The sequence below is a fragment of the Falco naumanni genome, chromosome 1, assembly GCF_017639655.2.
Source record: "Falco naumanni isolate bFalNau1 chromosome 1, bFalNau1.pat, whole genome shotgun sequence".
NCBI classification, from domain to species: Eukaryota; Metazoa; Chordata; class Aves; order Falconiformes; family Falconidae; genus Falco; species Falco naumanni.
Window position 1 is genome coordinate 53,548,521 of NC_054054.1, and position 25,035 is coordinate 53,573,555.

At 35.0% G+C, this 25,035-nt stretch overlaps 1 protein-coding gene across 2 annotated transcripts in view; it reads right to left on the minus strand.

Moving 5' to 3' along the window:
- RAB28 (RAB28, member RAS oncogene family) overlaps window positions 1–25,035 on the minus strand; it is a 66,093-nt gene that overhangs the window by 35,376 nt on the left and 5,682 nt on the right. For both annotated transcript variants that reach the window (XM_040594140.1, XM_040594148.1), the window contains exons 2-4: window positions 22,878–22,974; window positions 17,600–17,688; window positions 8,789–8,918 (exon numbers count right to left, since the gene is read on the minus strand). In XM_040594140.1, the coding sequence (XP_040450074.1) occupies window positions 8,789–8,918; window positions 17,600–17,688; window positions 22,878–22,974 (316 nt within the window). The remainder of the gene's footprint in view (window positions 1–8,788; window positions 8,919–17,599; window positions 17,689–22,877; window positions 22,975–25,035) is intronic.

Sequence of the window (25,035 nt, forward strand, 5' to 3'; positions counted from 1 at the left end):
AACAACGCTGTCTGCATTTAAACTACCTGGTTTATCTCAGTGAACTATTAAGATCAAACAAAGTTTGATACTGGTCTAGCAGTTACTCCCATAGTAACATCTTCACAGTCTCGTATTACACAGACAAATAATTAAATACCTTTTTTCAAATATCTTTTTTTCCTCCCCTCAAAAAAAACTGAGCTATAAAAGTAGACAGCTGAAAGAAATGGCAGCTCTTTCAGAACCTCAAGATGTACCACCTCAAATATTGGAACAATGAAGAATTCATAACAAGAGGTGCTAATGTCATTAAGACATTAATATGCTTAAAGATCTATCAAAAGTGCCACACATTTAACAGAGTATACATGCTCTTATATTGAAATGGGAATCATAAACTCAGAATGTCTTATTACATCAACTATACGAAGCTACAATTGTGGACTAAACTTGAAAAAGCACCATTAATTTCTGCTTCTCTTGCAAATCCTCAATAAACATTATAATGTCCTACAATTACACAATTTTAAAATATACATATAATGCATTCCCCATATTTTTTCCTCTTCATTCTTAAGTCTGCATGCACACAGTTCATAGTATACCACTAAGAGAGGCTGATTTGAACACTCTACTCATTTATCCATCTTCTATTGTATTTTACTCCTACAGGATCCGACAACAACATAGCAAGATAATCCTACAGTATTATCCTAACTTGAATCTCTGTAAGAACTTCAAATTTTCTAAAATATTTTCAGGACAATGTTTCAAATTGCACTTTTCATACTACAAACTCCTATTAATCATATTAATGGAGGTCATCTATTATTATTATTCCCCATATTAACACAGGCTATCATCCATCCTCTAAATTGAGCTGAAATAATTACCGGCTACTTCCAATAAAAATCTTTAACGTTTCTGGTTCATTGAAATAAATAGAAAAAGCTTAAGTTTTCCCTGCTGATTAGGAAGAAACTTCTACGCTTTCTGCCTGTAAACAAACTCAACTACATGCATTTCAGTTGAAGTTGCAGTGTACACATAAATACTGCATAACTGTTACTATGTGTCTGACTGAAACTGTGAAGCATTACAAAAAGATTAATCTACTGACTTACCTAGTTTTTAAATAGAAAATAATGCTACAATAGCACTTCTCTTTTTCCCCACTTTGTCCAAAATACTAATACTAACGCCCTATTCACACTTGAAATTTGGTTATCCTCTCTCATCAACTTCAATAATAATATATGAGAATATATTTCCACAGTAGCTAATGGAGACATTCCTACAAATCAATGTGCTGCAGTGATACAGAAATAAAAGCTTATTTCACTGTAATGATGCTTCCAGACTTCCCTCAAGTCAGGTGGTTACTTGCAGTTAATGATCTGTGACATACCACACAAGTAGTCCTAAAAAGACTTATTATCCACTGCATGTGCAACAATATTTGCTTTATGGATGGCTAAATGAATGAAGACATTCAATGTAACTGTAAAAGTAAAATCAAAAGAAAACTTACAAGTAACATGTTTTCTTTGAGTAAAAGAGCTGTGAACATTTTCCATTAATACTTAACCTTTTGCTGGAGCAGTGCAACCACATATAATGCTTGAATCCATAAAGCCCAAGAGCTGCTCAGGGTTAACACTGATTAACTGCCCCCAATCAAATGTTTTAACTTTTAAAAATTTCAGAGCACTTCACTAATGAAATCAGATTGCATTTATGTCATATGGCAAAGGTGGGAGCAGGACAACTTGCAAAGAAATTTTGTCCTGTCTTAAAAATGTGTTGGGTTTGTTTTTTTTTTTCAATCCAACAAAATAGACACGAAATTGATTGGTTTTTAAAACTATATATATTATGCTGCACTGACTTCTATTAATATACTAATAGAAAAGAACAGAAAATTAATTTAAAATAAGCTACAATCCAACAGTACCATATCTCCCATGACTCAGACTGTGCAGACATTCACACATTCTCTGTTTATAATTTTTTTCATTTACTAGACTCAGCTTTTGTCCACCATATGTCCACCGTAGATTAACTATTCCCTTAGGCACAATTAAGGGCTTTCCATTTGTTGTAAGAAGACCCAAGTATGAAGGACGCAGCCAGAAAAAACATTTCTACCTAAACCAAAAACAGAAGCACATTCAGCCTGGACTATGGTTTATGCAGCATCTTTTTTATTAGACGTATGTCTACATTGCTAAATAAACTACAGACAAAATCCATGGAAACATTAAGAGATCTCTCAGCATTTCATTTGGGGATTATTATTAAAATAGGATACATACACTGTTCTAACCTTTGTATTTAAATGGTTTACTTCTACTTCAGTTTTTCAATGACATCTTTAAAGATTTTTGTGAATAAAAGCATAACCAGTAGTGAATGAGAATATATTATTTACTGGCACCTCTGTCATATTGGCATTTGAGTTCAACTACACTAACAGTATTCTGTCAGGTCCTTGAACTTGGTCTTAACAGGCAAAACTTATGTGTGCAAATAAAAAACTGAAGTCCAGCCTCAAGATTTTAAGTGCAGGAAGAAGAAACCAGGTTACTCATCGTCACTAAAATAAAAAAGCATAACATAAAAACTACTTATCAGTTGGACTAGTTCATAACTATCCTCAATTTCTGTTTAAAGCACCATATGATCTGCATAAGAAAACATTAATTTCAGCAAACAGTTTGTACAGTATCTAATCTGCCTTGTTCAAATGAATGCAAATTCATTTATTTTCACAGAATTACACCTCTTTGTATCAGGTCTCGTCTAGCTGCACAAATGTCAAACTCAGACAAGTGGTGTAACAGTAATATATCTTCTGTGTGCAAGACGTATATATTATTCAGCTTCATCCCTGTACTCAATCCCATGCTGCAGCAGAACACAAATCAAAAAGCAAGCTCACTAATAGTTAATCCTATCTGTGCTGAGTATCAGAAACTGGTCTTAAGACAGGCAGGGCAGCAATTTTGATAACGATTATTAATTATCTTTTCAGCAGGACAGAAAAAATTTCCTCTTCTTTTTATTTTATTTTTATTTAGTACTCTGGCACTGGATACTTGGCTTTTGAGAGCCACCATCAAAACCTATCCTGTATACATGCTCCACTAATGGCTGCAGCACTGGAAGAAAATCAGAAGTCTAAAAGTCTGCTTTTAACCAGGTGATTTAGCAAGCGCTGTGTCCACTGTGACTTGCCATCCAAGAGATCATTTTATGAAGGATTCTGAAAGAAGGGTCCAAGTAAAACATGGGCTGATTTGCAACCAGATGCAACAGATACATTTATCACAGCAAGACTAAATGAAGGTTGGGGCCTGAATGGAGTACATATGCCCATATCCTTGTGATCTATCCTGCCAGGTGTTTTCCCTTCTCAGCCAATGGAATATGTTTAAGTAAATATTACACAACAGCAATAAATCTTCCTTCTTTTGTTCCGTATAATCTTCTGTGAGCTCAGCTACTTTATAAAGAACAATACTTGAGGCTCAGGCTCCATTTACATATCTCTGTGTGGCATATAACATAGTTTAATAGACCTACCCACGTGGCAATTTAACAGACATAAATAGGTCACTTTGGCAGTGATCATAGCCAGCACCATCAATATTAAGCCAAGCATGATTTAGGATCAAAACCTTGCCAGACAGATGCTTTCCTCAGACAAGCAAGGTAATTTTCTCACTCAAAAATGTATGTTTCTACGTTGCTTCCATCCCTAAAATAATAGAGCACATTCAGACACTAGGTTTGAAATATATTATTATGGTAAATAAAAGATCATTTTCACCTGTGATTTTCCCTTTCATTAATTTACATTTGTTAAAAATAATTATTAAAAAAAGTTACCCGACCATTGAAACACACAAATCCATAAGACTGCAATTTTCTATTAATCTTACAAGTTTGTTGAAACAAACATTCTATACATATTTTAAAACAGGGTAGCATTCTACATTTATTCAAATTAGTTGGTAAATTGACCGTAGCACAGGACAAGGTTTTCTTTTTAAAGGAGTCTCTACATGTAGTTTACCCTCCCATCCCAGGAGCTTGTGTGAGGCTCAGGTGACTGGATCTGCTGTCAGGCACGCAGGAACCTTAGATTAATCAATAAGACTCAAAAGAACAGGGGTCTTTGCATTTGCTGCTCAACACTTGTCTTAATTACAGGTGAAGGACCTAACAAGTGCAAGCCCACAGGGAACAAGAAGAGAAAACAGCTGGGGAAGGTTGGGAGGGACAAGAGAATGAACATGTAGTTCTGAATTTTAATAAGCCAGAATCTCAAAACCAGTATTAATGAAGATATTTTCTGAGTACAACTGGGAAGACTAAGTATATAAGGCAGTAACAGAGTCCAAAAGCAGACTGGGTATGTCCTGTTACCAGCCAGATTCACATTAGTACACAGTATGCCAAACATTCATTCGCATCTGGGCTGGAAAATGTTTCTTTCTGTGTTCAGATAAGATAGGTAAAAACATTTTACGTTGTATGTAAAGGCAAGTTAAAGGGTACACTAAAATGTAACCTTTAAACTTCACAATGTAACAGCACACCACTTCCTGTTCAGAGATAGCACTCCAAGATCAATTAATCACGGCTAAGACGAACAAACAGTCAACATTCTTAATTAGTGTTGATGCATTCTCCTCTGTGCCCTCATCTGTCATGAATACTGTTTAACAATCTGAGTTATTAGTCTTTATTGAAGAGTGGATCTGGTTAATATCTCTAAGAACAATCATTCATCCATCCACTATACACTGGTACCTGATAATTCCTACCCCCTATATAAGCTACAGATAACCACCGCCCTAAGACCATCTTGGTAGCTATAAATCAAAATAAGTGTAGCTCCCATGCAATCTGGGTTAATTTTTGTTTGCAATATATCCACTGAAAATGTTGGTACGACACTTGAGGAGCATACTTACGGATTAGTGCAGAGGAAAATATATAAAGTAGTCAAGGTAGAAAGGAAAAAAAACCACATCAGTCATACAAAACACAGTAAAACCTCTCTAATTCACACTAACAACTAGTGTGATCCATTGCAATTACTGAACTTTGTCAATACCAAATTTAAGCAAAGATACTAAGTGCACAAAACACAATTCATTCACTTGGTAACTATAGTTTCATTTATACTATACAATATAAGTCAAAGTATTTGACAGCAACATATCTATAGAAGTTTTAAGTTACTGCAATGAAATTCAAAAGTCTTTGTCAATCTTCATAAGGTTTACTCTCCTATTTTTGGTGCAAATGAAGCCGTGTTAACAACAGAGAAATAAGCACATTTCAAATATACTTTGTCTAAAATAAGATTAAAATACCACAAAGTTACAAAAAAACTAAATTTAAGATTCAACACCAACTGTAAATTTTAGGATTATTAAGACCTTATGACTTACAATTAATATGAAAAAGAAAAATTCTACATTCAATTTTACAATTCCTTTTGCTGTTTACCAAATGCACAGACAAAAATATATGGGAAAAGACAGAGAATTAACTGATAGTCAAACTTGAGTGCATGAGGCAGAACTGGGCAAGATCTTGACTCAAATCAGTTTTCTACTCTCTCTGACCAAATGTGTAGGCCAGGCTATGTACAAAAAAAAAAAAAAATAAATGTATGGGAATAAAGAAAGAATGAAAAATAAAACTAAGCACCCAGGAGGAAGACAGTCACCTTAAATAAAGTACTGCTTTCACAAAGGAAGACTACGTCTCTGAAGCTCTTGTTCTCCCAATTATTTTTAATAAATTAGTGGTCAATGACAGTCCTTCATTTTAGCTAGTCCTGAAGAAAAAAAAAAAAAAAAAAAGAAAAAAAATGGGGGGGGGGGGGGAGGGGGGGGAAGGTCCAGAATTTAGGAGATCTCAATTCATACTATTCTTATTATTTTCAAATAAATTTCTGATGGATGAAAGACTAGAGACTGATTGGAAAGGTATTTTCTACATAGAAAGCTTCAATGTTTCATGACTAAATCTTAAAACTCTTAAAATCAGAACAGGACACTTTAATAAATTGCCCCCACTGTAAAGTTCATTATCATGCTTTAAACAGACACAGTAGCTTACTGTGTTCATGCTTCTAATCTATTGCAATGTACAATAAAATAGAGTAGTCAAAACTAGCACTGATTCATTTTAAAACAGCACTGAACAATTTCTTCAAGTTTGGTGGAATACTGAAGAAATTCCTGCAAACAACACATTTAATAGAATGACTACAAATTGATACAAAAAAACCACTAATAAATCATGCAGTTTTATAGATAATTTAACAGCTAGTAGCTGTGCTCTAAAGCATTACAGCAGAGATCCCAGGTGTATGTACCCCAAAATGGAAAAGTACACATTTTATTCAGTATTAGGAAGTGAAAATGGACAAATGAATGCCTAAGCTCAAGCAAAGTCTACTTAAGAGAGCAGCACTAAATTTAGGCCAAGGCTGTAAAATGGATGGTTTCAGCTGGACTTCCAAATTCTTACCCAGTTGTCTAAATACTGGTCCAATGCTTCCCAGTTACTATGAATGAAAATAACTGCATTCCCGGCAATTTTTTATCAGAAAAAGTGTTAGAATAACTTGCCATGATATAGATGTTTCTAGTCTTTAATAGAGCACACCCAGGTATTTTCCTAAAAGACATGTATAGCTCAAAAGCCAAGTACAATCCTGAGACAGAAACTACTGACTGTAGTATTTCTCCTGTACGATGCATGAGGTCAAATAAGTTCATCAAATGGCTTTTCTTGGCTTTAAACCTATTATTGCTCTTGCGTTGCATACAAGTGTCTTGTCACTTACTGAGCAAAGAAGTTGAGCTATTCTGAACACAGTGATTCCAGCTGAAGAACTTGTTATTACTGGTAGCTTTATCCTTTCATAATATGCAAGAGTCAACACCATGCTTCTATATGAATACTTACCTTGTTTTCTATTTATGTAACAATAGAAGCCTGACTACAGTTACCTCTCGCAGGCCATTAAGGTATTGGGGTAGAAGCCCTCCTAGATATTCTTCTCCTATTATAGAATTCAGAAAAGCAATACACTTCTAAAGGCTCAATTTTTATCATGCTGAAATAAAAATAAAGTGAAAAAAGACCTCTGTAAACAGCAACTCCTGCATGCTCGACATGTGCAACAATAACAACAAACATCCTTAGGATCACATGAAAGCAACAGTTTGTAATTTTTCTTTACATGCAGCTTCTGAAGGAAAACAAGCTAGCAAACACACTGTTCCTTCAACTGCTATTTTCATAAAATTAAAGCCCTTTGTCAGTCTTTAATTGAAAACTCACCTACAAAACTAGAACCTGTTTGCAGATGCTCCCAAGAAAATACTTGATATTAAAGAACTGCAGGTATGTATATGAGAAAAAGATATATATTTAAGGTATATAACAGAAATAAAACTCCTTCAAATGGAAACTAGTGTCTGATTTTCTACTTCTATGGTGTCATTCCAGCAAAAGAATGTTATTTATTCCTATGTTAAAGTGCATCTTACCATAAATACTACCTAAGATTTGCAGAATTTCAGCTAGGAAGTCCAATTTTGGGGCAAAATATAAACCAGTGAAAAATATTTCTCATTTTAATTTCAACAGAATCTGTACTATTAACTCTGGTCTGCCAGAGTACAACACTGTTTAAATTATACTTTCAGAAGTGCTATTTTACTCCAAGAGCTTCTCTGCTTTCTTCCCAGAAAATAAGTAATCTTTCATAATTAATATCATAAAATTCTGCAGCATCACAGTAGCAACATTACAGTTAATGGTTCTGAATCAAAGTGATGTCTCTACATTGTTTTCAAATGCTTTTAAACAACACTAACTGGCTGAATGAGGTCTTTTTTTCGCGTTTCTTCATGATTCAGACATTGTGATACAGACACAAATTACTTGGAAAGTCAAAAAAATATCTGTTTTTTGTTGTTCAAGTAAATATATATACATTGTTAAAATATTCTGTATCTGCTTCCACCACTTTCTGAAATGGCTTTATGTTGCTTTTATCATCTTCAATAGAAAAAGGGTAAGAGAGCTAGGATCAAGACCTCAGGTATACTAATAAAGGTGTTTCTGTAAGATTTCTTAGCTGGAAATGAGGGAAATTGGAAACCATCTAATTAGGAAACTAACTAGGTGATGGTTACTTAAAGTGGCATATTCTGGTGGCCAGAAGAAAACAGTTACATGACCAAAAAGAGGACAGGTTAAAAAAAAATCCCAAAACAACAGGAATTAAGTAACCTCACATGCAGAACTACAGATAACAGGCAAAAAAAGCCTAATAAGCAACTCATAAGTACTATGCGTAGTGCTTAGTTTAGTTAAATAATATATACCAGCAGTGAATTTAGCAGTGTCTGGACATACAGAACCATGAAATATACCCGTCATTAGATCCAGGAATGTTTCCCAGTTCTCTGTTCTAGATGCATGCTATGGCTATACCCTGAGGCCCTATCAAATTCAAACACGGGTGAGAGATAGCTCTTCAAGAAAAGAAAACAGGGAGGCAGGCTAGGCAAAGCATGATGCAGCAAGCCCCTCAACCTAACCACCCACAACAAGAATCCCGAGGTACACCCAAATATCATCTGTACACAACAACACACAAGACAATATTCAGTTTCATTTTACTAAAGGTATATGACCTGTGCCATTTCTTCAATAGAGCAACATTCAGAGTATTTCAATTAATTTTTAAATATGAATAACTTACTTTTATTTCCAACCAAGGCCACAAGTGGCTGTGTTTCTGATTCTTCATTCACTTTTTTTACCACGTTATACCAGTCTTCTAAATTGTCAAAACTCTGGCCATTGGTAATATCATAAACCAAGAGAATACCCTAAATAAAAAGATATATTTAAAGTGTAACAGACTGTAAAAACATATTAACATGGTAAAATTTGTTTCAGTCTAAATCATTATCATCATAAAATATAGCACTGAGAAATAATGGCATTGTATCTTTTCTGGAATAATTAAAGGAATTACAAGTTTCTGTAATAAACAGATATTATTACAGTATTTCTCCTGCATTCCATATGTTCCAAATTCAGATACTAATTGAACTACAAGGGCAGAAAGAAATAGCAATTTAGTAAAGAGCAGTTAGTTATATTAGAAATAATCCAAACTGCATATGCTTTATGAAAAACCCAAAAAGCACTTCACATTAATAGTAAGATAAAAGTCACACTAAAGAAGGACTTTTATTTTAGCCAATATTACTTGTACTTTCACTATTCCCTTTTTGAAAAAATAAAAATAAAAGCAGTTCAATCATACATTTCTGCACACTGCCCAACTGTCATGTCTCTGCTCTCCTTGAGGGAGAAAGGCCAGATCCCTTCCTTCACTGTTGCAGAAGACAAGCAAGAAGTGCTGGCAAGCTTTACATTTTCAAAGGATAAACTAAAGATGTGGTCAGAAGTCAAAAAGAAGGTAGTATTTCATAGGTTTTGGGGCCAGGGTATGAGTAACAAATACTCAAAACAGGCTTTACTGGGGATTCCTCAAAGCTAATATCCATTACTATAAAGCACAGCCCAAATATCCACCTTCTCCCTCCATAATTCTAAGATCAGCAATCACAAATCACTCTCCTCTCAATTATTGAGTCTTCTGCCCTGCCTTCCACTAGACTAAAGGCAGTATCTCGTAAATAAGGAATAACGTCAGCATTATCTTCTGTTGCACTTGTTCTCATAGAGTTCACATGGCGGGGAGGGGTGGAAATCCCTGCAGCTGCACTGCTCCTCACATGAAATTTTCACAAATATTCTAAAAAAACAATACAATGCATATAAAATCAGCTGGTTCAATGACCCACTGTGAAGAGAAAAGATTTTTCAAGTAAAATTTTTTTCAGGTATTTGTCTGCGCCCAGTTTTACTTGATAGTTTCATGTGGAGTGTCTTAGATCACAGAACATAGTGGAAGCTTATTAATGTCACAGATGACAACAAACTAGTAGAGACTGCAAGATTATTTGAGGAGAGTTTACATTATATGATGAGAAATAAAAATAATAGGATGCAATTCAATAAGTACCATGAAGTTCAAAGGAAGCAATAATCAACTGCACAATAGGAAACATCTGGCTTTGGAACAGGTTCCATATCATAGGATCAAGGAGTTACAATAGATCACAGTTGAATATGTCAAGCTTATTTTGTAGCAAAAAGGAAAATTTCACACTGGCATGAAACATTCCAGGTGAAATAATGCATCCAGCTTTGGACACTGAAAGTCAAAAAAAGGGTAGACTAGAAGAGACCAGTAGTAACATCAGAAGTTTAGAAACCATGACTGACATCAGAAAATTGAAAAAAATGGACTGTTTCAACAAACACAAGACTGATAGCAGGCATGATGATGCTTGCAAAAGTTTCAAGAGAAGATAACAGAAATTCTCTTTTTATATGCTCACATATAGTTTGCAGATGACACTAAACTGGGAGAACCAGCCAATATGCATGAGGCTGCCATTCAGAGGTACGTACACATGCTCAAGGAATGGGCAAACAGGAATCTTTCACCATTCAACAAGGACAAATGCAAAGCTCTGCAGCTTGGCAGGAATAAACAACACAGGCTGGGGAGCAACTGAAAATTACCTCAGGTCTTGGTAGAGAGCAAGCCAAATATGAGCTAGCAATGTTCCCTTGCAGCAAGGATAGACAACATGAGCCTGGGCTGTATTAGCAGAAGCACAGCCACTAGACCAAGGTATCTATTCCAGCACTTGTTAGAGCATATCCAAAGTAATACACCCAGCCTAGGCCCCTCAATGCATCAGTAAAGTGGAGTAAGTTCGGCAGAAGGCCACCAAGATGAAGAGAGACTGAAGCACTTGTCCTGTGAGGAAAAGATGAGGATTCCTCAAGTTGGAGATGAGATGGCCCTGGGAGGACCTAAAAGCAGCTTTCCCATACTCATGGGGAAGCTATGAAGAAGGTGGAGCCAGGCTCTTCACAGTAGTGCATGGCAGGAGTATGAAACACAACGGACCTAAGTTGAAACTAGAGAAATTCAAACTAGATATAAAAGGAAAAGCTTCTTCACCATGAGGAGAATCATGCAGTGGAATAGGGACGCCAAAGACATTGCTTAGTCTCCATCCTTAAAGCTTTACAGGAATGGACTGGATAAAGCCTTGAGCAACCTAGTCTCACCTCATAGCTGACCCTACTTTGAGCACAAGGTTTGATTAGAGACCTCCTAAGATCCCCTCCATCCTGAACCTCTCTTACTATTCTGTGTTCAATACAGCATGTAGCAATAGGTTTAACTTACAAGAAGATTATAGCAAGGGTACATACTAGGGAAAAAAAAAACCCAAAAAACACAAACACGTAGACAGTAAGAATAGCAAAGCTCTGATATACACCTTCAGGGACAGCAGAGTCACCAACATTGGAGGATTTCTGAAGGTTGATAAAAATGAAATAGATATTATACAGGTATAAGAGATCCTATTGAGATCCCTTCAAGTCCTACTTCCCCTTGACAGCAATAAAAATCTATCTCTTCTCCTTTGATGCCATCAACTCCTTGGCAAAATTAGTTTTTCTTCCTTATATTTATATGGCTGCTATTAATTTCTGAGGAACAGCTTTCACCAGTTCCTTCAAGAAAATTAAGAATTATGACACCTATCTTTTCTCTTGCTATCTTTCCTCCTTCACTTTACTAATCAAATCTAGTATTAAACATACACTTCACTCTTCCAACTGTTGTACAATTTATTCCTTAGTATCTTGCATCTCAGTTAACTTCTCCTACCTATTTTCCTAACTACCCAAATGCCTGTGCATGTATATATTTGCCTTTCATAATATAAGCCTTGCTCTAGGCAGAACATACTGATGTTACTGAATGCTCAGTGGAAAAGATGAAACTCAAACTGAGGGACAGGTATTGTAAAGGTTAAAAAAAACCCAAACAAACGTTAGGCTGAAAGCTGTAAATGAAAAAGTGCATGGCATGCTGCTTTCACCAGTAGTCAAGTTCTCTTACCAACTTGCAGAAAAGCAAAGCAGACTATCTAAACCATCTTCAGCACTGAAGGGTTTAATCAGCATTAAATGTAAGATAAAGTTAACAAAAGCTGAGCATTTAATGTTGGCCAACTCTATCTGTAACTAATTCTTCATCAAAATGCTACTCTGCTACACGTCCTGTAGCCAACTGCAGCCTACCTGCACCTTTGGAAGAAAAAAAAGAGAGGGCATTTACAGTGGATTTATCATGAAAGAAATCACTGAACGAAGTTCACAACTAAAGCTTCACCTAACTTCCTTCCGGTCCCCCCACTTCTCCATGATCTAAAATACTGCCTCTAAAGCATATTCTTTCCTTAACCATCTTGGTTTTGAATCTTACTAATATTTGTTATACTTAAGAAACACAGACAGCAGGTATGACATCTTAGAGATGTGGGGAAAAAAAAAAGGCAGCTTAGCATCCAGGTCATAAAGAATACTTCTTGCTTAGATTTTTGCCACAACAGCACTCTATAAGCAACTTGGTATGATACAGAAAATTAATGGATCCATAAGTAAAATTTATTTTACCTTTAACACAGAAATTCCATCATTGCTTTCACAAAAATACAACATATTTTTCACACTTACAGTATATGGAGTACAGAACAGGTAGAGGGGATTAAAGCTGTTGTTTCCCTATTATGTATGAGGAATTAAGATAGAAAATGAACACTGGCCTTTTTACACAAAAGTAGCACATTTCCCTGCCCTGAAAAAGGTTTGCAACACATGGCAGACAACATGCCAAGAACAGCACGTTAATTCTCTAGTCTCCAGCGACGTGGCAAATAGTCCCTGCTTACATAATTGCACTCCTCTAGTAAGAGGAGTTTTGCCTACATTAGTGTACATGCGAGTGCTTTTTGTTTTGGAATTATACAGCATTTTCAAAAATAGGTCACTGGAAACTGAGAATATTGCAGAAATTATTTGCTGGTCTCTGGAGAAAGTAGAGTCTGCAGTACTCTTTCTCTATTAACAAGCCAATTTATCAAGTAGCATATGCCACCTCTTAAGGATACTTTAAACTAGATATGCGGGTAGGGGCAGCAGTTACAGGTAAGAGATGGGACTTGTTCTGGAATATTTACCACACAGACAGCAGCAGTGCTACTATACCGCAGAACTGCTATTACAGAAGTGTTGCACCTAGGCAATATATTCACACTAGGCAATCAACATTTAACAGGTGTCAAGTTTATGTCAAGATTTGTCACAATAAAAGAAAGCTACAGAAACCATGTTTTCTTCTTCAGGCTTATCCTCAGTTGCCCTCATTCTATGACTGACTTTAGTATGAAGGAACTAAATTAACTTTCAAATTTTTATTAATATTCATTAAATATCAGACCAAAACTCTAAAATATATTTTCTAGTCACAAAATATTCTATTTAGCAAAGAGTAACTTCATTACAATATCTTGCCCAACTGCAGAAACGCTATTTTTACAAGTGAAAACAGTTTACAGTCTACATATACTTAACCACTGTTGTCTTTGCTGATATTGAGGATATGGTCACTCAACTACACGCAATTGAGTTGCCATAATGGAATAAGCTACTGACTATCGGTTCAGCTGTGGTAACGGACTATGAAACTACTCTTAGCCTCTCTCAATTCTGAAATATCAGTTTTAATCAACACTGACAGAAAGCTGTTTATTAGCATTTTTTGTTTATAAAGATCAAAATGCTCCTTTACCCCACAACTTGCAGAGTTGTTCTGACCCACCAGTGAAATTCAGCTACCAAGACGGGATGTGGCAACTACATTGTTCTGGATGAGCAACACCAGACAGAAAAACAACGGGGGGTGGGGGGTGGGGGGTGCAGAAGAACAACTGCTTCAAGACAGCAAGCGAACTGCAATTTCTCCAACTGCAACCATGCAAGCAAATTAAGTAGGTTCTCATTCTCAAATCTAGCACTCTTATTTAAAACATGCCACAAGAAATCAGGGATCTCGGTCAAAAAATGGCACCTTAACAGTAACTTAAGCCAAAAGATCAACCCTACATAATTGATTCAGCTCCCATTCAAAAAGAAGGAAACCTCCAGTGCCAAGGTTTGCAGCAAAGTATAGATGGATGCTCCACTATTAGATCAAATTTCAGCAGAGATCAAGTGAACTGTAGACTGTAGATAACCTTTTCAGTTACTGTAGATCCTCAAAACTTCCATCTCTAGTTGATCATAGTATTTTATAAGTAGGTCTACCATACCTTTGGATTTCTGAGTACAAAACCAAGAATTCAGCCACTTGTGATTTCTGAACCTTACAATGATCAACCAGATGAGTCTATACAAGACTATGGACATCAGCAGATACGGGATAAAAGCATGATGCATACTGTAGACATGCTACAAGTTATTCTACCCATGTACTTTAACTCTGAATGATTGAGATTTGGAAAATACATGCAGATGAACACCATTTCTGCAAGAGGTCCAAATCATCCACTCTATGTATGTACAGCTTATGTACTTTACAAACAAGATGTTTAAAATCCCAGTTGCACCACACATGCTGACCAAGTGCAACACACCATAGGTACACATACTTCTTTTATAGCAACTTTTGCTACAGTTACTTTAGTATTTTAAAGGCTTTCTTGTACCGGAGAACCCAAAACTGAACACAGTGCTCCAAATATAGCCTCAAATATATCAGGCAGGATGATAATAATTTTATTTGATTTGCCTACTGCATTCTTACTAATGCAGCCCAGTATTCAGTTAGCTTTTACTGTTGCAGGGGTGCATTGCTGACTCATCAACTGTTGGGTGTTTTTTTTTCCAGTAGGACCTCTGCTTTCTTTTCTTCAAAGCCATTTCATAGAATGACTGAGGTTGGAAAGGACCTTTAGAGCTCATTTGGTCTAATGCCCCTGTTCAAGCAGTGTCACGTAAAGCCAGCTGCCCAGGACAATGTCCAGATGGCTTTTGAATATCTCTAAGGACAGAGGGTCTACAACCTCTCTGGGCCGCTTATGCCAGTGCTTGGTCATGCTCACAGTGAAAAAGTGTTTCCTGATGTTCAGACAAAACCTCCTGTTGTTTCAGTTTGTGCCCACTGCTTCTTGTCCTGTCACTGAGCACCACTGAAAAGAGATTGACTCCATCTTCTTTGCACCCTTCCCCAGATAAGCCTTCTCTTCTCCAGGTTGAGAATCCAGATTTCTCAGCCTTTCCTCATAGGAGAGATGTTCCAGTCCATTACTCAGCTTTATGGCCCTTCGCTGGACACTTGACAGTTGACTTCCAGCCTACATAAGGTTACTCTGTTCCAGGTACAGGGGACTTGGCATTTGTCTTCAGTGTACTTCACAAGTTTTCTGTTGGTCCACTCCTTCAGCTGGTCATAGTCTCTCTCAATAACAGTTCTACTCTCCAGCACAATGACCATTTCTCCCCAGTCTGGTGCCATTTGCAAACTTAAAAATAATGTTTTGTTCCATTTTTCAAGAACTAACAAAAAGACATGACCCCAGTACCAGCCCCTAAGGAATATAACTACAACCAGGCACCAATCTGACATTCAGCCATGGGCCATCTTTAAGTCCAGCTGCCCATTCAGGTTTTCAGTCACGTTAAGACCCCATCCATTCAGTCTGTTATCTTTACATTTTCTCCGTAATAATACTGTGGAAGATAATGTCAAAGGCCTTGCTTTAGTCAAAGTAAATAACATCCACTGCTCTCCTCTCCACAGAGACAATCATCTGACAACAGAAGGCAATCAAGTTGGTTGGGCACAATTTACGCTTGCTAATTCCATGCTAGCTCTTCCCAATTACTTTCTTGCTGCTTTGCTGCCCATTCACAGGAATTTTTATACATACTTTAAAAAAAACTTTCTTCTAAAAAGCTACAGATGTTCAACATGAAATAAGCTCCTGCCTAGAAATAAACTGAAAGCAGTGCCTTTCTGAACTATTGATGCTGTTTCATGAATAGAGGAAAATGAAGATAGTTTTATGTGTCTTTAACAGGTGCTGTTAAAAAGCTAGCAGAAGAGTGTGTTACAGACCAGCTTTGATGGTAAGAAGCCTATTACAGACACTGGCAACACATGCCAACAATGGGAGACAGAATAGCCATTAGTTCATTAAAAAAAATTAGGGTTACAATGAGGGCTGGGGGAGGATTAAAGGAGAAGAGATTAGATGTAGGGGGTTTTCTTGATAATGTGTTTGGAATGATCAAAAAATCAAACTTTTCTAACTTTAAACTTGCTGATACCAACTTTTTCACTACTTTGGGGCATTGCTATTAACTTTTTGACCTGCTATTGCTGATAAGAAACTTCTAAGTTTATCACCAAATTCAATACAGAAAAAGTTAATAGCCTTTTATTTCTTTCATTGAGTTTACTTTGGGCATATGGCAACAATTTGTGATTAATCAAATTCCCTCTGTCACAGAAGCCACTTTCTCCTGTTGCTTGGTAGATCTTTAACAGGACAGCACAACATTTTTTATTAAAAAATAAGAAAAGGCTATAAAACACTATAAAACAGATGCAACAGCTAAAAACATTCAGACGTATTTTGAAAGTGAAAAAATGTTAAATAGACAAGTTTGGGTTTATCCCTTTAACTAATAAATCCTAATCTCCTTAATTAGCCATTCCTGTGCTGTACTTACTAGTACAAAGTTTCTGTCAAACAAAAGTTTTAGGATTCCTCATTCCTATTGCTTGAAATATTGGGAGGAAAAAATAAGTGTGTTATGTTTTATTATGTATTGTTGTATTTGTCTGAAAAGAAAACCGTTATGGCTATTGTTCTTGTTACGAACTCCAAATTAAAGAACCGAGTACATTCTAGGATCACTCACGTTAAGAAATTTGGCATATAGTACATCCTCCTAAATCATATCATAACCCAAGATACTGTTATAATCTTTAGCTCTTACTTAATCCTTCACTTTAAGTTGCTTAGTTAGCCTCAAGATAAAATAAATTTTCATTGGATAGAAGTTCTGCAAAAATATTTAGCTACCTGGTTGCCTCCTTTTGTTTGCCCTCTTATAACCCCAGTTGCATGTATGAGTTTAACGGTGTAGGATTGCTCTTAATTTCCTCCTTCTACTTTTTCCCCCCAGGGGGCATCTGTTCTAAAGCAGCCACTCTATCTACCATGTGGATATCCAAATAGACTTTACTCTTTACTGTGAGTGCTTTTCTTAACTCAGGACACAAAGCACCGAAACATACATATTTTCTTGGGAGTTACACAGATCTACAAATGCACTCTTGCATTGCTTTTTAAGTCAACTCTAAAAAACTAACTACATACCACAATTAGACTTGCATGTGAATATAAATTACATTTAGCCTAAGCAGAGATTCAACATTTTTGAGATTTAAAAAAAACCCAACAACCTGTAAGATACATATAATTTTAAGAAAAATGTTTCAGTGAGTTTTATATAATTACTATAGATACAATTATTAGTAGCAGTTATACTGTACCTGAGCTCCATAAATATATTTATCCAGCATTTTGCCTCCTATTGTTTGTCCCCCTACATCCCACACTTGAAGAGTAACATTCAGATTTCCTGGGAAAAAGAAATGATACAGATATAGTGTAACCTGGAAAGTTTTGATACTAATAAAATTAAAGATATATTACCACAGCAGGTAATACAGCTCTAGCATATCAATAACAATAGCTTTTTACCAGTATTCAATAAATAGTAACTAAATTTCAACACAAAGATGAACGTATTATTTGGAAAAAAGTCACTTGTGTCCAGTTAAGTCATTAAGATGCAGTAAAACTATAGCTAGATATCAACATGCTGAATATTAAAAGAATTGGAATCATATAAAGTATAACATTCTGACCAGAAATTATATAAGATATTGCACCAGAGAAATATGTAAAACTTGGACAAAGCTCTATAGCACAGTACTTTAAATTGAAAGGCAACACAATAAATGTCAATTTGACCACATTATTTCATACCGTATCATACACACCCCTACAAATTTTCTTTACAAATCTAGAAGCAGAAAAACTTCACACTAATTGCATTTTGATAGTGATGCTCTTAGTACTATAAAGAATTATATAGTTCACAGATTAAAAAATGGAAATACTGACACACATACTAGTTGAGATGCAAAGCTTGATTACTTCCTCCAGGCACCACCCCAAAGCAGACAACTAAATTGGACACAATCTGCATAACTTCATCTTCAAAGAATCTACATCAAGAAAACATCTTCCTTTCTACTCTAAACAGTCAAGCTATGTTGAAACTGTTAACAGGTTTTAAAAAACAAAGTAACAAGAAATCAGTCTAAATACATACTCTGCCAGCTAACAACTCAAACTCACAGCCTAAACATACACACAACAAAGTTTGTCACCACATGCATACAAACATATTAATAGGATTTGGCTCATTTTGCATGGAGAGAACTGTTTTCAAAATTGTATGACTACCTGGAAGCACCAAACTCTAATACACTAAGGGCTGATGACGAATTTTCTAATCTACATACAACTCACATGACTTACATGTTAATAACAATTCTACATACTCACAAATAATTATAACTGCCTCTTAATTTTATTCCTAGATTTAGGGAAAAAAAATGCAACATATTCCATATCAAAATATTTGAGTGAAAAAGAACACATTATTTTGAGTTTCTAAGAAAGATACACTCTTAATTCAACTATTTTATGTTATTAACAACCTTATTTTACAGAATGTGATCTATTCTGCCATCAATTTATAACTAACACACATTGGTTATGCAAGGAAGTGTGCTCTGTGGAAATATATCCCAGCACTAGGTGAATATAAACAGCAAGTTAGAACTATATAGCTGAATACACTACTTGTGGTATTAAATATACCACATTATATTTTTATGATGAATCTTGCTTTAATCTAGTTAAAAGTGCAGATTTCCTAAACTGCTACTTTGGTCTCAAATATATAGAGATGAATGCAAGACAACCTATTCACAGTACCTTTAAGCTACACTGAGTTTTATCTAATACTTAAGATAAAGAATTTCTACATGGAGCTTAGTAGATACATCATAAACACTCCAGTTTGATAAAGGCAACCTTTCATACAATAAAAATCTTACTTGCTTTGACAGTGTATATATTATAGATTAATTACTTCTAAAGCTTAGCACATAAGTGACTGCAAATAATGCAGGAAAGCCTTCCATAAAGCATCTAGCATGGATAAACTGGTGAATCCGCAGTCTGAAATGACTATGCATCCTTAGTGGGTAAACAAACTAAACATGCACAAAAGCTCACTGTGCTGCAGTATTCTACCCTTAATTTGGTTGTATGCATTCTACTGGAAATGTATTATGTCATTCATGCCAGCTACTTGGAAAAAAAGCTTTATAAATATTCTCGCTTTATAAATACTATCACTTTCAAACTCAACAATTTTTAGATGCCTAATTTTGTGTTCAAATGTTTTAGAAAGTTTCTAACTTCATATCTGCTCTTAAGAGCAGCAATCATGCACAGCATACTGGGCTTAGTATCTGGATAACTCCATGAAATTATCTGAGAAACTTTCATGCAGGAAGTTAAATTAAATTGTGTAACAGTGACTGTTCAACTTAAAAATCTACCATTATGAATGATTTACTTTCCTTCACTAACAACAGAAACAAGAAATTGGGAAAAGAAAAAAGGGTTGCAATGTTCATTTAAGGTGACATGGTTGTTAATTAAGACTTCACTAACTACTGAAATCCATGCTGATCCTCTCCAGTGCAAAATGTTTCATTTTCCCTTTTGTTCAGTTGGGTCCTGTAATATCTGCTTTGTGCTCAAATTGATTTTGGGAGAGAAAGAAGGATGTTAGGATTATTCTGACAGGAGGAAAAACTCTGGACAATTTCACTAGCAAATATATAATTAACAACTGTGATAGTAGCACATAAAGTTTTCTGCAAAAAAATTGGAATCTATTTTTCCACAGTTTTAAGAGGAACATAGAAACTGGAGAATGACAACATAATAATAAGACAGTTCTTAGAAATAAGGTTAACATACACAATTCTGAAGAATGCCATAAAAATAATAAGTAATATATTGATAAGGAACAAGAAAACACTAGCACTCTGTAGAATACTAGCACCTTCCTCTGTAGAAAATGCACACAAGTGTGAAGTTAAAATAACTGAGGCAACACAGTGGAAGTACCTAGACAGTTTCTAGTATGAACTGAAGCCACTGGACTGATTCAGTAGTGATCCTGCAGAAGTATACTTGGTGCACTGGTTAACCTTACTTCAAGTGCTGCACAGTCAAGATGGAACTAAAAACACAAGTCTGCTCCCTTTTTGCACTGACAAAAGAATTTTAACAGAAGAATCCCGTTTATTGAACTGAACCCACAGCCTTCCTAAAAGTATTCAACTGCGGCTCTTAAGAATCTCTATCAGCAGACCCTCTGACTAACAGATACACTATTTAAACAGTAAAATCTACACCGTGTTTGCATCCAGACTATACAAGATACTGCATCAACAAATACACTGAAACTGATTTGCATTTGAAAAACGTATTTTGAACAAGTTGCATGAAGAGAATTTGTTAACAGTGGAACACTAAAAGTTACATTGTTCAAAATTAGTCAAAGGATTTATGATTTGTATTAAACCATATGGTATTACCATGTTAAGTATTTACTTCACTGCAAAACTGCATCAGTTACTAAAACAACTGGAGAAAAACACTAGTATTATTTTTAAAAAGAAAAAAAACCAGAAAAACCAGTATTTTATTTTACAAGCTAAAATGCATTTCTAATGCAGCCTAATGTAAACTTCTGTACAATTTGAGAAATCAGTAATTTTAACTTCTGGAATCTTTGCTGATATTTAAAGAAGGAGAAAAAAAATTGAACTACTGAACCATAGTTATTTGTCAGTTCCCCTACTAAAGAAAAGAAATTGAGACTTTTTTTCCTACTGATACACACATAATTTCTGTCCAGCAGTATGAATTAACTTTTCAAGTAAACACAGCAGCTCTGCAAACCCAGAACTAATCAAGAAATTAGAAAAATCCGCTTCCTTAAGTAATGCTTCCCACTCCAGTATTTAGAAATTTTACTCCCTCCCTCTTCCTTCCCTCTCACTCCCCACCACCAGTTCAGCTTACCTATAAAACAGAGAAATCCATTTACCTAAACACATAGGCAAAAATATGATAGCCTACCAAAAATGCTTCTTCCTGAATATGAATATATTCCATGAAAGTTATTACTTTTTTAATGATAAATGAGGAAAATAGATGTGCAGACAGTGTTGCTGGTTTGGTGCTGTTTTCATCTACTTTCTGATTTTATTACAAAATAAACTAGAAAAAAAGTAAAACTTGAATGAATCAATAGTTGATATTTTTCCAAATTTTCTACACAACAAGGATATTTAGAATCCCAGTAATGTACTACTAGCTTCTGTATGCTTAACAGCTGGAAAAAAAACTTGCAAAATACAAGTTCTCAGCATGCACACTGCATGATTTGTGTACACATTCCACTTGCAAGTACTGCTGCTAAGTATTATGTACACTGGTATTTTTAGAGGCATAAGCAGGACAATAAAAAATTTCTCTGTTGATTTTAAGGATAAATAAGCACTGAACTTTGGTACTTTATCACTCACCAGATACTAAAAAAGTACAGCAATGGCCAAACCAAAATAGTGAATGCAGGAGTAGTCTGAAAATATTATTCTGTTTCATTTAAAAAAATATATAAACATATTCAAGAAATTATTGGCAATATAATTTTAACAAAATAAGTTTAAGAACTGTATATATTTTCTTAGAACTTCAGGTTATAGCTAAAATGTTTCATTTCTGGATTTGCTTCCCATTCCGCTCTCCGCAAGGAAAAAAAGATAGAATTACCCAATTTGCATCAACTTCATCAAATCTCACAACTTTTAATAATTACCTATACTTTTTCTAACTTCTTCTGATTTGTGAAGCCAGAAGAAAATGCATTTAATGAAAAACTTTCATACTTGGAGCAACCACAAATCAGTGAAAAGACTTATTTCAAACCCCCAATTGTTCAGAGACAAATTTCTACCAGCAACTATTCTGTTTTAATTATTTCTTTGCATTTTCCATGCAGTGTGCTACAACTGGCATCTAAATAGTTTCTTTGCCGTCGTGAAGTGAAACATCTTGAATGCTCAAACTGTATTTTTATGAGTGCCGAGGGACCCTAAATTTTAGTGGTCTATTAAATGCCAGCAATTTCATGCTGCCTTGCATAAAACAGCATTCACATATTAGAGCACTGCAATTCCATAGCTGCATTATGCTTCTCTCACACAACTCAAATATAAGTTGTATATTTCATTTAAAAAAAATATATATATCTGTTTCTTTCAAAACACATATACTTTTTCAACGAGTATTTTTAAAGTTCCAATTCATTGTTGTATGTTACACTAGCCACATGGACAGCAAGTACACTCAAATAAAGCTAATAAAAATCATTAATATAGATAACATTCTTTTTATTTGAATCCAGTGTTCTACTTTAAGATCTATGTTGTAAATGCATAACCTTTTGTCACCTGGCAAGAACATACTAACAACTTTTTCTCTGAATAAGCTATTTTGCCATAAAAAGCACTGCACTAAGCTTATTTAGTACACGTTACGTTGAAGAATCTGTTTCTGCAAGTCTTACTCTGCCCAACCTTTCAGTGTTAGTTTTTATTCTCTTACCTGGCAATACTATCCTTTTCAAGAAGAAGTCCAGTCCTATGGTTTGTTTGTACTGTTTTCCAAACGTTTCTTGAGCAAAACGTGTAGCTAAGGACGTCTAAAACAGAACAATATCAAATTAAATTGTCATTTTAAACAGCAAAAATCTTGATGTCTAACCAGAAGTATGAAATACAGTCAAGCACTTTTTACATCAATGCATGGTAACAGTGTTCATGGATTTGGATTGACAAGCATTCCAGCCAGCTTCAACACAGTAAGAGGAGGTGGCAAAGGCTACTGATTTATGCACAAAGCAGCAAGGTGCATATTTTCTTTGTATTTCAAAGGTACTGTGACAGTCATATTACAAAATACTACACAAAACTGAATGAGGTATCATTAGTATGCTCAAACAGACACAAATCTAAAGTGACAGTATCCATACATGAAGAGCTTGTTATTTTTAAAAAAACATTCATTTGCAAAAAGGCTCTTTCTCTGGTACAGAACACCTTGATCCCAGATGAACTTTCTGGGAGGGAACAGAGATCTGCATCGTGCAGAGTCCCACAGGGGCTCCAAAGCGTGTCAGAAATACATCAGAATTTCAGGATCACATGAAATCTAAGATATGAAAAGTACTTTCTTGGACACAGGAAAAACTAAATTCATGTTAAGAACACACATTTGCAGAATCATTCCTTTAAGGGGAACTTTGGAAACTTATTTCTTCAATTTATATTTGTGGATTTATGAAAGTAGAACAATACACTGTTGACATAATAATCAGCTTTTACTACATACTACTAAAAGGATACACAACTAACCTACACAATGTATTGGAGCAAGGCATTTAGTTCTTTCACCAGCAATTTAACTTCTCTAAGCAGGCGGGTAAAAAAAAGGAAAGAGAAAAAAAGGAAAAAAAAAAAAGGCATCCCACAATCTAAAGTTTAAAACCAAAAAAAAAGGGATGGGGAGGGGCAGGGAAGGGGGAAGAGAGGTGCAATTCTAAAGCATACAAAAGTTTGTATTGTGGAGAAAATTAAATACTATATTAAAAATGAATGACACAGATACAATACATCCTATATCAAATCAGTGGCATACACTTAAAAATCTCATGTTGACATGATGTGAAATTATAAAAACAAAGTAATTGCAGAAAAAAAAAAATCTAAATATGCATTTATACAAACAGGGGAAAGAAATCCTAACATCCCAAAAAAACACACTGTCAGAGAAAACTCAAAATGGGCAAGAAGGAATTTTTTTTGTCAGCTTTCCATTCACCAAGATCCAAAGAGATAAGTCACATAAATTTTTATTAAAAATTATTGTTGGAGCACATTTAGTTCAAAAAGCAATAGCAAAATAATGCCAATAGTTCTGAAAAATTAGAATAGGCAAGTTCTATTAATAGAACAGTTATAACACATATCTAAATTATACTGATAATGTCAAATGTACACAGGAAGAAATTGTAACTTTTTTTTTTGCATGAAAACACGATCACCAGAGCTCCAGCATTAAAGCTCTAGTACGAATAGGCAAACATTTATTCAACTATTAAATTATCTGTTAAGTAAATAACATAAGATTTACTGTTTTCTTGTTTCTATATCACATTTATATTCCTACCATTGTCATATATATATATATTTAAAAAAATATATTTTGATATGAGAAGATATGTTTAGGAAGTAATCCAAAAAATCAATTAAAGATTATGGCAACATTTTCATTTACTTCACTGAACTCAAACCCCAAGAGGATTAAAAAATAAATAAATAAATGGAGAAAAAAAAGCAAGTAAACTAGAAATAGCATGAGTATGCTTATATATTTAGATCACTGTGGAGAGGGTGAAGACCACAGAGGATGAATCGTGAGAAGATTCTTCTGCCTACAGCTATGTGACAGTAATACTAACAACATGCACAAAATAAAATTCAATACAGATTTAGACTGTAGCCCTGAAAAAGTCAGTAGAACTGATTCTTTTAATCAGTAGTTAGCATGTCAAGATTACAAAGACATTATTTTTAATCCATCATGATCTTAAAAACGTAGATAAGAATAAAAGCATTGCAGGAGTATACCAGTCTTCTTGAAATTATCCTTTTCAGAAAAGTAACCAGTACCCAGAGTACAGATTAAAACGTCATCTGACTAT